Source organism: Sapajus apella, unplaced genomic scaffold (assembly GCF_009761245.1).
Source record: "Sapajus apella isolate SASKATOON/1434 unplaced genomic scaffold, GSC_monkey_1.0 scaffold221, whole genome shotgun sequence".
NCBI classification, from domain to species: Eukaryota; Metazoa; Chordata; class Mammalia; order Primates; family Cebidae; genus Sapajus; species Sapajus apella.
Genome location: NW_022437161.1, coordinates 471,489 through 486,932, shown reverse-complemented (window position 1 = coordinate 486,932; position 15,444 = coordinate 471,489). Strand labels below are relative to the sequence as shown.

At 42.0% G+C, this 15,444-nt stretch overlaps 1 protein-coding gene and 1 long non-coding RNA gene across 2 annotated transcripts in view; one reads left to right on the top strand and one right to left on the bottom strand.

The window, feature by feature from the left end:
* Positions 1 to 648: 648 nt before the first annotated feature.
* EZHIP (EZH inhibitory protein) lies at positions 649 to 8,292 on the bottom strand. Its single transcript, XM_032271019.1, has 4 exons — positions 8,287 to 8,292; positions 1,922 to 2,753; positions 1,706 to 1,855; positions 649 to 1,525 (listed from the first exon to the last, which is right to left on the bottom strand). The coding sequence occupies exons 1-4, from the start codon at positions 8,290 to 8,292 to the stop codon at positions 948 to 950; spliced, it is 1,566 nt and encodes a 521-aa protein (XP_032126910.1). The 3' UTR covers positions 649 to 947.
* A 4,109-nt stretch (positions 8,293 to 12,401) lies between these two features.
* LOC116544567 overlaps positions 12,402 to 15,444 on the top strand; it is a 62,038-nt gene continuing 58,995 nt past the window's right edge. The window contains exon 1 of the long non-coding RNA XR_004265950.1: positions 12,402 to 12,860. This is a non-coding gene — a long non-coding RNA (uncharacterized LOC116544567). The remainder of the gene's footprint in view (positions 12,861 to 15,444) is intronic.

Here is a 15,444-nt window from a genome sequence, read left to right as displayed (position 1 = left end):
CTCATATATCTGCTCAAACTCAGTTACAATTATTTTTGTTACACTAAGATTACAGATTAACACATATTTTCACTAAATGTCTGACCATTTTCCCAACAGTTATTAGCCCTGAATCACCTTTCCACATTCTCCCCACCTGCAAAGACCTCAGAAGCCCATTTCCCACACATACACTTTTTTTTTTTTCCTTTAGAAACTGAGACATTCCCCTCTCAAGCTCCTGACTCCTGCGGTTCCCCATTTTCCTGATCCTGGATCTTCCTCCCAGCTTCCCTACTTCCATCTGGGTTATCTTCCCCTCCCTCTCACCCCACACTTCATCATGCCCTGCTTCTTTCCTGACCCTGGATGTCTCCATCACCCCTCCTTTTCTCCAATCACCTTGGGTTAAACCCTGCCCCCTTTTCTTGCCCAAGTTGCTAATCACCTCTGCTAAGAGGGTATATAGAGCCTAAGAAAGAACTTTCTGCACATATCCCCATTTCAATCAGTGGGAATAAATTATTGCTAGAGCAGTATTTTATCTCTTCTCTTACCCAAAGGATAAGCTAGTATGTTAACAATTTTCTTTAATCCTCTAAATAGGATATAGGATTAACGATTTTTTGAACCGCAATAAAAAAACACACCTCTACATTTTTAAAACAAAATCAACACTTTACTAATTAAAACAGTTCATAACAGAAAGCAACTTGGAAAACAGAAGTCTCAGCTCAAGGGCAAAAGCAAACTCTTGAGGAAGAAGGTGGGCCAGAATCAAAGGCCAACAGCAGGTTAAGTGCTAGGTGGTGGAGTCATGGGGAGGGGAGGCTTCAAAACTAAGCAGAATGTTGGTTAACAGCTAGAACTTTGGGAGACCTCGCAGGTAACTACAGGGCAGGCAGCCCATTCACAAAGTAAGTAGATGCTGATTCCTTCTGTGAGTCTTAGAGGATGCTCACAGAAGGTCACAGCTCAGGTAGTGGTGGGGGATGAGCTGTGCTCTCTATTTCTGCCTGCTCTTCTGGAGGGACAGGGCTTGGAGCATAAAGCTCAGGCATCAAGGCACGCCTAAGGCTAGCAGGGCTAGGAGTGGAGATAGATCTCAGGCCCAAAAACTCAGGGGAAGAGGAAGAGGAACTCTGCCCAGAAATCTTAGTTGGGGAGGAGGAAGGACTTGTGCCAGGAGACCTACTTGGGGAGGAGGATGAGGAGGAGGAGCTCTCATCCCACTGCTGAGGGATGGGAATGAAGTACCTCCCAGGGGGTGAGGGTGAGGAGGCACGCATTCGGACTGCATGCCAAACAGGTGCGGAAGGACGGCTTGGCATCTCGGGATCAGGAGAGCCTGAGCTGCTCTGAAAGGCAAGCCTTCGTAAGCCAGCCCCACAGGAAGGATTCTCATCAGCTGGCCCAGATAGAGAACGGCGGCTGAGAAGGACTGATCTTCGCTGGGTGGAACGGCTCCGGAGGCCAGTGCCTGGCGTCATGCTGGTGCTGCGACGAGCAGGGGTTGACCTTGCTGTGTGGCTGCGAAGGGCACGGCCTGGCGGATGGCCACGGCATTGGCGCGGAGGGCTTGGCCCGGATGTGCGGCCTCGGAGGGCAGGGCCTGACCCGGAAGCAACTCTGCGGAAAGCGTGGCTGCGGTGATCAGGGCCTGGCGCAGATGCACGGCCTCGCGGAGCCGGGCCTGGCGCAGATGCAGGGCCTCGGCGAGCGGCGCCTGGCGCAGATGCACGGCCTCGCGAAGCGGCGCCTGGCGCAGATGCACGGCCTCGCGAAGCGGCGCCTGGCGCAGATGCACGGCCTCGGCGAGCGGGGCCTGGCGCAGATGCACGGCCTCGGCGAGCGGGGCCTGGCGCAGATGCACGGCCTCCGCGAGCGGGGTCTGGCGCAGATTCAGGACTTAGACGAGCGGGGTCTGGCGCAGATTCAGGGCTTAGACGAGCGGGGTCTGGCGCAGATTCAGGGCTTAGACGAGCAGGATCTAGATGAATGGCAAATGGTGGAAAAGGAAGGCCTGGCGGGGCGGTGCAGCGTCGGAAGACAGGTCCTGGAGCAGATGCATATCTGTGGCGAGCAGAAGCTGGCAGGGCGATGAGACTTTGGCTAGCAGGCCTTGCCTCAGAGGCATGGCTTAGGAGTGCAGGGCCTGGCTGGGTTGCCTGACTCGAGGTAGAAGCCTGGGAACGGCGACGGCTGCTGGGCTGGGACCCTGGAGAAGACGGCGGCAAAAGCCTAGGAAACAGACAACGCCCTGGAGGCTTCTGAGCCCAGGCACCCTGGTCTCGGCAGGGCTGCTTCCTACGACGGTTGTTCCAAGGGCTCTTGGTCCCGGCTGGGTGCTCGGCGTGGCCCGTGGCCTTCGGGGGTGGCCCCACAGCAGCCTGGCTGCCCCCCTCAGGCACCTCACATCCAAGGTCTTCGTGAAGACTGCAGCAGGCCTGGAGGTCAGAATGCCTTTCCGCCGAAACAGGAGCCATGATGGGCAGCCCCGGGTTCTCATCGGCAATGAAAATGGCGGCAGCGGTAGAACCGGCTCTGCTGCTGCTCAGGGCGGCGCAGCCCGAGGGAGACGCGTCGCTGGAGACCGTGGGAATGGAGGCAGCAGGATCTTGATTCCCGGTCCTGCAGGCATCCCCAGAGGCAGGGGCGGCTTCCTTGTTTGGTATTCCCGGCACCTTGTCCCGCTGGTGCTTCTGCTCCGTCTCCATGTTGGACTGGGTGACCGTAATGCCAAGTTCTCCCTCAGAGAGCGACGAGCGCGGCTGCTACTGCTGCCGGAGGAGAGTGCGAGCTGGTATAGCAAGAAGGTGGGTGGAGCCCGGCCAGTGCTTGCCTCTGAATGGTGAGCTAAATGTCACATGACTCTTCTCTCTTCCCCAGAGCCATCCAACTCCGAGCCTTGCAACCCGGAGCCAGGCACCTGTATTCACCCCGGTGTGTGTGCTCCAGCCCTCGGGGATCGACCCTTCGACCCTGGCCGCTGGGTCAATAGTGTGAATCTCCTCTCCTCACACGGGTCCCCTAAGACGTGTGTGTGTGTGTGTGTGTGTGTGTGTGTGAATCTCCTCTCCTCACACGGGTCCCCTAAGACGTGTGTGTGTGTGTGTGTGTGTGTGTGTGTGTTTTATATGTGAATGATTTGAGTCACTCCAAATCGTGGCTGAGGCTTAAATGGTCATTTGAAAGAAATGCCACATTGGCCGGCAGGTTTTATCTCCTAGCCAGGTGTCCCTCCTCGCACCCGGTCAGGACAATGGGCTCATGGATGACGCCCGAGGGATCACTCTGGAACTCCTCCAGACATCTAGATGACCCTACGTGGGGTCTGGTGGGTTTCAGGGTTTCACCGAGGCCTGAAGGCGAGAAGAGGGAGGGGCCCACACCATCTTGGCTCTGGATGTTCAGCACGGCTGCTTCCCTCAGGTCCCACACACCAGAGGGGGATTTAGAACTTAACAGTCAGATGCTTCTCCCTGCCTTGTCCCCCGAGGCACTGTTTGGGATTGCCTAAGGTAAAGGGTAATACCGTCCTTAAATATTTGTAGGGGCTGTGTAGTAATCCGCTAATGAACACACATTAATTTATTTGGCGTGGTCTCTAGTTCCTATTAATATAAATATGCTGTGATGTACAGACTTTGAGTTTAATATTTGGATACTAATTTTTAGTCATTATTTATTACAAAAGGGGACATGTTCAGTCCTCAAAACAGAAAAGCAAATGTAGGAAAACTGTTCCCAAGTCCTCACGCACCAATGGACAAATGCTGGAAATTTTTACTTAGATGTTGGTAGAAAGGCCATACATATATATTTCATAGTTTTTAAAAATTGTTTATTGTATGAAATGGAATAGTGTCTCCATCGGTACTGTGTTGTAACCAGCTTTGGGTTCCAGAAAGTACACTTTCTATGTCAGTAAACAAATTTCTACAAGACCACTTTAAATCACAAAATACTCCATTTATAGAGGCTTACATTTTCAAACATTCCCATATTGGCCACCATTTGTGTAGTTTCCAGCATCTTACATCATTGTGAGATACGTCTATCTCGTTAAAAATTGTTCATATCCTTAAATGTGTCATTGTAGATAAATTCCCAGAAGAGAAAATTCTTGGTACAAGTCTATGCACATTTGTACTTATTTATTTATTTATCTATTTATTTATTTTTGATATGGGGTCTGGCTCTGTCTCCCAGGCTGGAGTGCAGCGGCGCGATCTTGGATCACTGCAACCTCCGCCTCCCAGGTTCAAGTAATTCTCCTGCTTCAGCCTCTGGATTAGCTGGGACTACAGGCGCATGCCACCATTCCTGGCTAATGTTTTTGTATTTTTAGTAGAGGCAGGGTTTCATCATGTTGGCCAGGCTGCTCTCAAACTCCTGACCTCAGGTGATCCGCCCACCTTGGCCTCCCAATGCTGGGATTACAGGCATGAGCCATAGTGCCCAGCCACATTTGTTATTCTTTGATTTAAAATATTGGCAAACCAGTCTCCTGGATGTCACTGTTATAATATTTTTAGCAGAATAAAATCGGATATTTAATGGAATTGGTGAACAACTGGGCTGAAATGCAACTCAAAACCAGAATGGAATGGTATTTGGAGTGTTAAATACTGTAGGATGGAAAATGGATTTGAAATGGTATATAGGATGGGATGAAATGGAGACTGCAATGGAAACTGGAATAAAATGGGGAGTAGAACATGGGTTTGAACAGGATGTGGAATGGAATATTGGAAATTTAATGGGAAAATGGAATGAACAGCAAATGGAAACAAATATCTAATGTCATATGGAATAAAAGAAAAATATATGAGAAAAGGAATGAAGTACAATATGAAATAAAATATTTAAAAAAAGGAAATCAAAATTAGAAGGAATATAGAATGGAACAAAGTGTGCAATGGTCTAGAATAATTGAACTATGAAATATGCAGCATAGATTTTTAAATACCAGAAAAGAATAGAATGAGATTTGGAATGAAATACAGAATACAGTTTGTAAAGAATGAAATGGGAATTGAATAAGAATGGAATATGGAAACTGAAATCTTGATAAAATACAGGATGGATGTAAGTGAAGAAGAAAAATGAACAGAATGTCTGCTCATCATTATTCCACAATTCAGTGTCGTGAAACAACATCCATTTTATCATTCCCAGGGATTTTGTACAGCTAGAATTCAGACAGTAGATAGTGGGAATGGATTATCTGTGTTCCTTGATGTCTGGGACTTCAACTGAAACTTGAATGGCTGTGAGATCATGAGAGGACAGCAGTAAATGATGAATCCTATATTTTTATGGATGGTGGTGCCACTTACCAAAACAGGGAAAACTTGTTCAGTTGGAAAGATCGGGAAGATGGTGAGAATCAGTGATTCTGTTATGACCATGTTAACCACTATTCCATGTATAGTCCTAGTAATTTTGGGGTATGAACCCCACTTATGGCTATTTCCTTTGTTCTGTAGTTCAACTTTCACTACTTTTACAGATCCGGTTTTCCTCTTGGGAATCATTTCAGTTTACTGAGAGTTTTCCTCCTTTCTTGAATCTCTGTGGGCCTTAGTCATGGTCCCTGACTTAGTAATAATTAAAATGTTCCCCATCTACCCTTGCTCTCTTTAAAAGAATATATATATATATATATATGTCTTCTACTTATTTTTTTTTTGCTATCTTCTAAGATCTCAAACTGTAAAGAAGCCCCTCTTTTTAACTCTATTGTCTTCAATACTCTCTCCTTTCTTTTTGCCTCTGTTCCATTTAAAAGTGTATATGTATCTATGTGCTCATTAAAAAAATCTGAAAGGGTGATTTTTCATTCTTGTCATACTTCATCTTCTGAATGATTTCAATGAGCATATATCACTCTTGTTCTAAGAATATACAGCTATTATATTCCTGAAAACAATTACATTTAATCAGGTTTTAAGCTATTGTAAGAAAACAAGCTCTACCAGATAGAATTATAAATTCATAGCACCTTCCAAGATGAAAATTTGATAATATGATGACACATATAAAAAGTTTAAATGAAATGCATAATTCCTCTCCAGGCATGAATTCTAAAAAAAAAAATACTCATATATGTTCACAGCGTTATATGCTCAAAGGTGATTATTATAGCAACCGTTATTTTTAAAAATCTGCAACAACCTCAATTTCCAGTAGGATGCTAGATGCCTATAGAATAAACTTACATAGATTTTACAGGATGTTTTTGAAAAGTTTTTAATGCCATAGGAAAATGGCTATGAGATTAAAAAAAAGAAAACCATGATGCACTGTATGTACTATTTACATCTATCTATTTTTACATTTACCTAGTTATTAAAATTTTGTTCATCATAGTACAGTTGTTGTTCTCAGCCAGGGGCACTTTCCCCCCAGGGGAAATTTGAAAATGTCTGAAGAGTGCCATAATTAGGAGGAGGAGTTCTACTGGCGTTTAGTATACAGGCATCAGGGATGCTGCTCAACCCCTTCAATGCACAGGCGAGCCTCCAACAACGCAGAATTATGTGGTCCAAAATGCCAATTGTGTGAAGTTTGGCAAACCTTGCAGTACAGATTTAGATAACTCAGAAATGAACTCCTGAGCTCAAGTGATCTGTCTGCCTTGGCCTCCCAAAGTTCTGGGATTATCGGCATGAGCCACCAGGCCTGGCATGATTGCTAAGAATTTACAAAATTTAAGGTCTGTAATTTCAGCTCATTTAGATGGAGAAATATTCCACAATAATCTATCAGAGATGTTCAAATTTCTAATACAATCATTAATTTCTAAATATTTATGTATTTGTTTAAAATAAAGAAAAACTGATTTATAACACAGTATAGCTGATATATAAAGAGTAGTGTGGTTAACTAACCAGGTCATAGTAATCTCACTACCACTCTGGTGACTGGTTTGGTAATAGGCATTTCCCACTTGCAGTAAATAAGATATGGATGCTTGTGTTTTAGGGTTTGCGGGGAAAGGTTTCTCAGCTCTTCAAAAAATAAAAGATACAACATGTTTTTTATATTAAAAAATTAAAGAATATATCTCAAATATTAGAATTAATAAATGATTTGGTATAATCACTGGACATAAGGTCAATATTACACAATGGAATTGTATTTCCACATATTAGCAGTAAAAATTATAAAATTTTAAAAATGCCATTTCCTATAGCATCAGAAAATATCAAATACCTAGGAACAAATCTAATAAAAAATTCATAAGACATTTGTCCAGAAATCAACATGACATTTCTTAAATAAAGAAGCCCTACATTAATCAGAGATATGTCATGTTTGTAGATTAGTCTAATTTTATGAAAATTAAATCAGAGAAAATTCTCATCCAAATAATCTATGTATTCAATGCAATGCAAATCAAAATCTCAACAGATTGTTTGAAAATGGAAATCAACAAACTGATTCTAAAATATGTATGGATATCAAAGATCTAAGAACAGCCAAAGCCATCCAGAAGAAGAAATTTGAAGAACTTTCAGTCAGAAAAGCCATAATAATTAATATGATTTGTGTACAAGAATATTTTGTTATGCAGGAATAAATATATATATGTTTAGGTAAATATAGATAAATAGACCAATAGGACAAGAAAAGAGTCCACAAACATACACACAAGTATGGTCACCTCATTTACAACAAAGATACCAATACAGTGCTCAGGGAGAAAGTTAATCATTTAAGTAAGTGGAACTGGACAAATTGGATATACAGCCATGTAGCAAAAATAACTTTGGCTCCCAACTTATGCCATACACAAAAATCAATTCCAGAAGATATAGCTTCTATAAAATAATATATAAGCATATCTAGATGACCTTGGGGTAAATTATATCTGAAACAACAGAAAAACCGCTAATGATAAAGGAAAATATTAACTACAGCTAAACACTCATGCACACACACATTCAGAAAACGTTTCATGTACAGAATAAAGAATAAAAGTAAATGCAATTCAACACTGGCACAATATTTCAACAGGTACTTCACAAAATAGGATATTAAACTGACAAAAGACTGCCCAAAATAAGTCACCATGGATATGTAAGTTAAAATCGCAAGACGACATCAGCAAACATCTATCAGAATAGCCAGAATGACTATCAATATGAGGAGCTGGGGAGGGTATAAAGGAACTGAAACTCTAACTGCCAGTAGGAGTGTAAATTAGTACCCTTGGAAAACTGCTTGGCAGTACCTATTAAAGCTGAATTTATGCATTTTCTATAACCCAGCAATTCCATCTGTGTTACTTTTCTGTACCTGCATAACCAATCATCACAAATTTAATGGCTTTATTTTTTTATTTAAACATTGTGCATTTATTTAAGCTCCCAGTTCTACAGGTTTACAGTGCCATGCATGGTATGGCTTGGTACTCTGTTCAGGTCTCACAGAGTGAAATCAGCCTGTGCTATCTGTCAGTCAGTCTGTGTTTCTTTCTGGGGACTGAGGAGGAATATATTTCCAAACTCATTCAGGTAACTGGCAGATTTCAGTTCCATTTTTAGCTGCTAGAGGCCTCATGCAGTTCTTTGCCACATAGAGCTCTACATATTCCTCCTCACACTTCTAATCTTCCAGGAAGGGTTCAGGCCGTCTTAAGGGCTCACTTACTTAGGTCTGGCCCACACCGGCCAACCTCCTTATTTTGAGGTTCACTGATTTGGGAGCATAATTCATCTGCAAGATCTTTCCCCATATAGTGTAACATAATCAAGGGAGTGGTATCTCATCATATTCACAGGCCATTCTTACACTCAACAGAAGAAGTTCATGTAGATCAGAGATCATTAGAGGCCATCTTAGAATTCTGCCTGCCTCAGCCTGCCCTCTGGCTCTCAGTGATCCAGTCTTTCCCACATACAAAATACATCAAATCCATCCCACAGTCTCCAAATTTCTTTGTATTACAGCATCAGCTCAATTCCAAAGCTCATCTGAATCTCATCATCTGAATCATTAACAGATGAGATTCCTGGGTATGATCCTATCCAGTAAAACTCCTAGGGCAAAAATCCCTCTCCAACTTCGGACCATCAGCACTAAAGTGACAAGTTATCTTCCCCCAACACCACCACATACAATAATGGGACGGGCATAGGATAACATCTATAAACATTCTGTTTTATATGGAGGGGATGGAAGGCAGAAAAGAGGAGTCCCAAAACAGTTTGGATATCCAGCTGACTTCTACTAACAGCTGTCCAAGGCAATTTAGGCTTTCCCTACCATGCATCTCAAAATTCCTCTAGCCTTTGCTTGCTATCCCGTTCCAAAGCCACATCCACATTTTAAGGCATTTACAGTGACTACACCTCACATCCAGATATCAAAATCTATAGTGGTTTCTATTGGTGTGAAACACATTGCTACAGCCTTAGCAGCTTGCACCAACACTCATTTATTAGCTCACAGTTGTGTAGGTCAGAGTTCTGTGCACTGTGTGACTGCTTTCCCCGCTCAAGATCTCACAGGATGAGATGCTCTTGGACTTCCTGTGTTCCTTTCTGGAGTCTCTGGGGAAGAAGCCCTTGCAGACCCATCTATGTTGCCAGCTGAGTCCAGTGCCCTGTAGCTGTAGGACTGAGGCCCCTCCACTGGTTTGCTGGCTGTCAATAGGGGGCAGCAACTCATCGCCTAGAGGACACCTGCAGTTCCTTGTCATGTGGCCCCTCCAAATGCTCTCTCATGTTTCAAATCTCTCAGCAAAAACCTGGGCCCTTGTAAGTGTTCACCTAATTAGGTAGGTCTTGCTCACCCACTTTAAGGGCAATTGATTTGTGACCTTAATTACATCTGTAAGATCCTTTTTGCCATATGAAGTAATATAATCATAAAAGTGAGATCTCAAAATATTTACAGGTTCTACCCACACCCAATGGAAAGAGATTATACCAAGACAGGAGTCATTGGAGATCATCTTATAATTCTGCTTACCGCACAAGTATATATCCAACAGAGATACATAAACCTGTATTCCAAAAGACATGATAAGGATGTTCACGGTGGCATTATTGGAAATAGTCACAAACTAGAAACAATCTAAATATATATCAACAGTTGAATGAATAAATGGTGGTATATTCATACAATGGAATACTATTCAGGAATGAAACAAGCAAATTTCCCTACATGCAACAAAATGTACAGATCTCAAAAGCATTCATATTGAGCAAAAGAAACCAGGCATAAAATGTACATAATTTATAATTCTGTTTGTGTAAAGTAAAAAAAGCGGGCAAAACTATTCTATAGTGACATAGGTCAGAACAGTGCTTGACTTTCAGGGGTAATGACTAGGTATGGACATAACACAGGTTTCTGGGGTGCCAGTAATGTTCTATATTTTGGTCTCACTGTTATTACATGCAAGGGTTCACTTTGTAAAACATCATCAATTTGTTATCCTATATGATTTACACAATATTCTATTTAAATGTTGTATTTAAATGATAAAAAAGATAACAGAAAGAAAAAAATTGTATGAAAGGCAAGAAGAGTTGACAGAAATATGACTGACTCACAATCCCTTATGGGCAAGTCTAACGTCCAAAGTGCTTTGAAAAACATACTTTTCCTGACTAATTTGTCCATAAAACCTGATTTGAACTGATGAGATGATATTTGTAATTTTTAGATCTTGGAGTGAATATTGGTATGTTTCACTGCAAAACTATCATTGCATTAGATTCCACAATATTACTACAGGCCTTGACGTGGATATTATGTATGTATGGGAGACGAATTCTGAACCATTTGGTCCCAACAGTTTCATAGAAGGGATTGTGGATGTGTAGTAGCTGAGGATTTTAGTAGGCAAGAACTTAGAATGACTGCAGAGTGCATCAGTTTGATTGAATTTATTGAGTTCTTTGTTCAGTACCTCAGATGATAGGATTTTTTCTCCTTTGACTTATAATGGGTTAATTAAAATATTTCCTAGTATTACACCATGTTCTCATGACTAGGAAACTACCAGGATGTGATAGATTTGTATATACAGTTGAATTTTATGGACTTAAACTTTATTAATTAAAAATTAAATGTAAGTTAATAAGTGAGAGAGATCCACATCTTTCTTTGTGTGTGGTGGACTATCTCTGCCAGGTTTTGGAATCAGAGTTTAGACTTCCTTCATTAAACAAATTTGGAAGATTTCTGTCTTTGCTTGCAGACTCTAAATCACTTTTTTGTTGGCTTAGGGATCTGTGATTCCTCAAAAGAATTGAAAGATTGTATTCAACTCTCCTTGTGCTTTTATCAGTAATTTTGGTTCCCAATCCTAGTGGAACAGTAACACCATTTTTCTGATAAAGGCATAGCTATTCAAAAATGTGTAGAGGGAGAAGGTATACATAACATCAGATGGATTTGTGAGACTACCAGTTCCACCACTTAGTGTCTGAGTTTCAGCAATTTACCTAATCTTTTGAGCTTTAGTGTCTTCATCTGGGAACTGGGAATATAGTCCCTTCCCTTGCATTGTTTCCTCTAAATTTTGCGAAGTGCAATTTAAAAATTATTACTTAAGCCAATTAATGTTCAAACAGTAACATCTGGATCAAAAGTAAAATGTGCATGTTAATTTACAAACAGTCACAACTAACATTAACAGTAAGTGGTAATAACTGTTTTAGGAATTGTATGTATTTTTGAGCATTTATTTAATCTTGAAATTAAGCTTGATATTTCTATGTATTTTTCTATGTAGAATTTCTACAGATTATTTCTACATAAAATGCATCACTTATTCTTTAATTTTCTCAAAATAACATACATACATGACCTTAAAAGTTCTTAAAGAATAATAGTAGCCTTTAATGAAACCAGAAATCATTTGATTCTAAATCCATATTCGCCCCCACTTCTGCTCTGGCTCCCTGAGAAAACTTCTTTCAACTTTTTTTTTCTGTTTCTCAGGCATTTACCATATTTCTAAATCACAGGGCTTATACTGATTGTAGTATATTGCAAAATGGTCACAAGTGAGACTTTTGGTTTCAGCTCTTTCATTGTGAAGAAGCTGGAAATTGTCACCCCACCTCCTTCTTCTAACAAGAAAAAGCTGAACAAACTGAATCAATGGCTTAAATAAAAAACTTATCGGAGAATTGAGGTTGCAGGGTAAGCCATTACTCTGAAAGACCGATCTAAGAAGTCACTTAAATGGTAAATTTCCTGAATAGCTTCGGGCTGAATGTGGACTAGCATGACAGTAAGGGGTCCTCTACATGTTCATGGGCTTTACCTTTAGGAAAATGTTCCCTTGTCCAGGCAGTGAGGAGTGACGCCGTACACCTGGCGTCAGAGACAGCTGTGTGGCAACTCTTCAACCCACACCTCCTACGGAAACTTCAGCGCCGGTGTGTGTTGGGTCGGTGATAATGCTTTCATGCTTTCTGTGCCCTGGAGGAGCGTGAAGCCGGAGGTTGCTAAGTGGAGTGTAGGTGCTGCTACTTCTGGCACAAACTGCAGTTGTAATCCAGGATTCACGGGCCTGTAGGGGCTCAGACTTCAAATTGAACCGCGCCTCAGCGGCAGCCCCAAGTACAATAAACGAGGCCCAGCTACCAGACGGCGTCCAGCAGGACCTTGGCGGCGCCCTAGCAGCTGAGCCTCAGACACTGCGCGCCCAGGTTCATCTTATTGGTGGACGCCGCGGGCCCGCGAGTTCGGAGCGGCGCGTATAGCTGTGGGTCTTTGGAGCCGGCCTCGCTAGCCTGCTAGCTTCTTTTCGGTGGTGCTCTTTGCTACCGCTAGCTTCCTGACCCCGGCTTGGACAGCAGGCTGCGGAGCGCCCCTGGCGCCAGGTGACCGAGGTGGCTGCGCAGAAGGTATGGCACGGGTGGGGGAGAGGAGCAAGCGGAGGAACGATCCCTGGGTTGCTCTTTGCTGCATGGTTGGGTGGCGGTTCTCTTTCCTACTCTGCCCATGGCATCCTCAGCCCTGAACGTAAATCCGGCCCAATCGTGGCCCTGCAGCGTGGGCGGCTCAGGTGGGTGTTTGCGGGGGAGGGGAGTTTCCGGTTCTAAGAACTTACTGGGCTGCTGCTTTGTTTGTATTACCAAAATTGGTCACTTGTTGAAAATGACTCTACGAGACCCTTCCCTTTATTTTAAAATGAGAGCTTTACTGGTATAACATGTTGGTAAAATATATTTGCAGCTCCTTTTCCAAGAGATATTTTTACATTGTCCACCATACCTGGATATTGCCTATGCTGTCGTCCTTGTGTGCACTGACATTACATACCCAGAGTTTCCAGCTCATTCTGTTACATACCGGCCCTGTAACCATGGAAATGGCTCCGAAGTTCTCTGGTTCCCAGTAATCTTATACTTTAAAAAAGGGAATAATATATCCTAAATACAGCAGAGAGTAAATGCAAGAATTTATTTGAAATAATGCAGCAGAAAGGAACTGGATATATTATATATATGTGTGTATATATATAATATATATACATATTTCTAAATTTTTTTTCAATAAGTTTTCAGTTTTCATTGGATTTATTTTTAGTTTTTATGCCAAGATTCAGGAAGTGTTCTAGTTGCTGGATGGATAAAAGCCAACATAACTTCATCCTTTTCCTCAAGCGTCTCACAGTCTTGTGTGGTAACCATACACACAGAAAAATTACATGAAAGGGCTTAAAGTGAAGAATTAGAAGTCTTTTAGGAGTATAAGGAGAATGCATATTGAGACACAAAGAGAAAAGCTGCAGACTGAGATGGACTGGGGATGAATGGTCAAAGAAGAAACAGGAAACTTGAGAGAGCTGTCTCATTGTGAGTGTAGGACTCATCTGTTTTTGACAATTCCACTAATCTTTGGGTTCACATTCTTTGTTCTTTCAATGTAACCCATAATGACATCTATGCCTTTCATCTGTAAAATAACAAGAACAGTGGGCTCTAGGAACACAGACTAAGACCCTTTAACCACAGCCAGAGGTAGGTGGGTAGGATTAGCATAGGCTCCTCTCAGAGGATGTGATTGCGAAGTAGATACTGTTATTATCCCAATTTACAGAAGAGTTGTCTGAGAGCCAGAGAGGTTATGTAACTTGCCCAAGGTCTCACAGCAAGACAGAGGTGGAAACCATTTTCAACCCCAGATCTGTCTGGTCCCAGTGTCTCATGCGGTTTGCATTACCTTGAGCTCACTCTTAGTGACAATGTCATTAGTTTTTAATCTCAGCCACCAGTTCCAGGCACTGCTTGCCTTGGAATTGTTAAAAAAAAAAATAATTGCTGAATACAGTGAAGTAACTTATTGGAAGACATCTTCCAAGGAAAGATCCCAAATACTGACACTTTATTGGAAACAATGACTTAAGTGATAGGACCAGGATTGGAGTGCAGGTTTGTCTTATCTGACTCCAAAGCCTATGTCATTTTCATAACACTGACATAACACTACATGTGTTAGTATATAATGTTAAATCCCCTTTTGTTTTTTTTTTTCTCTTTAGTGAAGCTGAAAATTCACCAGGATTGGGCGAGATTTTTTTTTTTTTTTTTTTTTTTGAGGCGGAGTCTTACTCTGTCACCCAGGCTGGAGTGCAGTGGTGCCATCTTGGCTCATTGCAACCTCCACCTTCTGGATTCAGGTGATGCTCGTGTGTCAGCCTCCCAAGTAGCTGGGATTACAGGAACCCCCCAGCATGCTGGGCTACTTTTTGTACTTTTAGCAGAGAGATGGTTTCGCCATGTTGGCCAGGCTGGTCTTGAACTCCTGACCTCAGGTGATCTGCGTGCCTTGGCCTCCCAGAGGAGGGATTACAGGTGTGAGCCACCATGTCCAGCCTGAGATTTTTGTTTTAAATAGAGTTTTAGAATGATATTTTAATTCTCAGAATTTATTTTTCCTACCTCAGCTACACTCTACTTAGTTTCTTTGTAAAAATACATAAATGTTCTTTATTTGATGTATACAATTAATTGTAACAACTATCATTTACTCATCCACTATATATTCTTGTAGCACCTTTGAAATAAGTAGTATTATCTCTATTTTCTGTAATAATAATTGCTAACTTTAATGACCGTCTAACGTTTGTATAGTGCTATTCTATCAGGTTTCATCCCAATTTTTTTTCTTCTTCTTTCTCTCTTTTTTCCCCCCTCCTCTTGATGCCTATGTAGTTGTGACCAGTTTCATCTCAATTTAATTCTTCCAGACGCTCTAAGAGAGATGAATTATTATGGAGCTTATTTTTCAAATGAGAGAACTGAGGTACAGAGAGGGTCAGAAAATTTCTTATGGTCATACTAGAAGTTAGTAGCGAAGCTGAAGTGAACCAGGCAATCTGACCCTGGAGTCATGTGTTTCTCTCTCCCACTTACTGACTCATAAGTGCACCATGAGTCAATTCACTACGTGGAGGAGGACATATGAGCTTGGTCAAGCCCCTCT

Coding starts and splice junctions, on each gene's coding strand:
- EZHIP (XM_032271019.1), bottom strand. Junction 1,856..1,921: donor GCCAGACCCCGCTCGTCTAA/GCCCTGAATCTG, acceptor CCGCTCGCGGAG/GCCGTGCATCTGCGCCAGGC. Junction 1,526..1,705: donor AGGCCGTGCATCTGCGCCAG/GCGCCGCTCGCC, acceptor GCCATCCGCCAG/GCCGTGCCCTTCGCAGCCAC.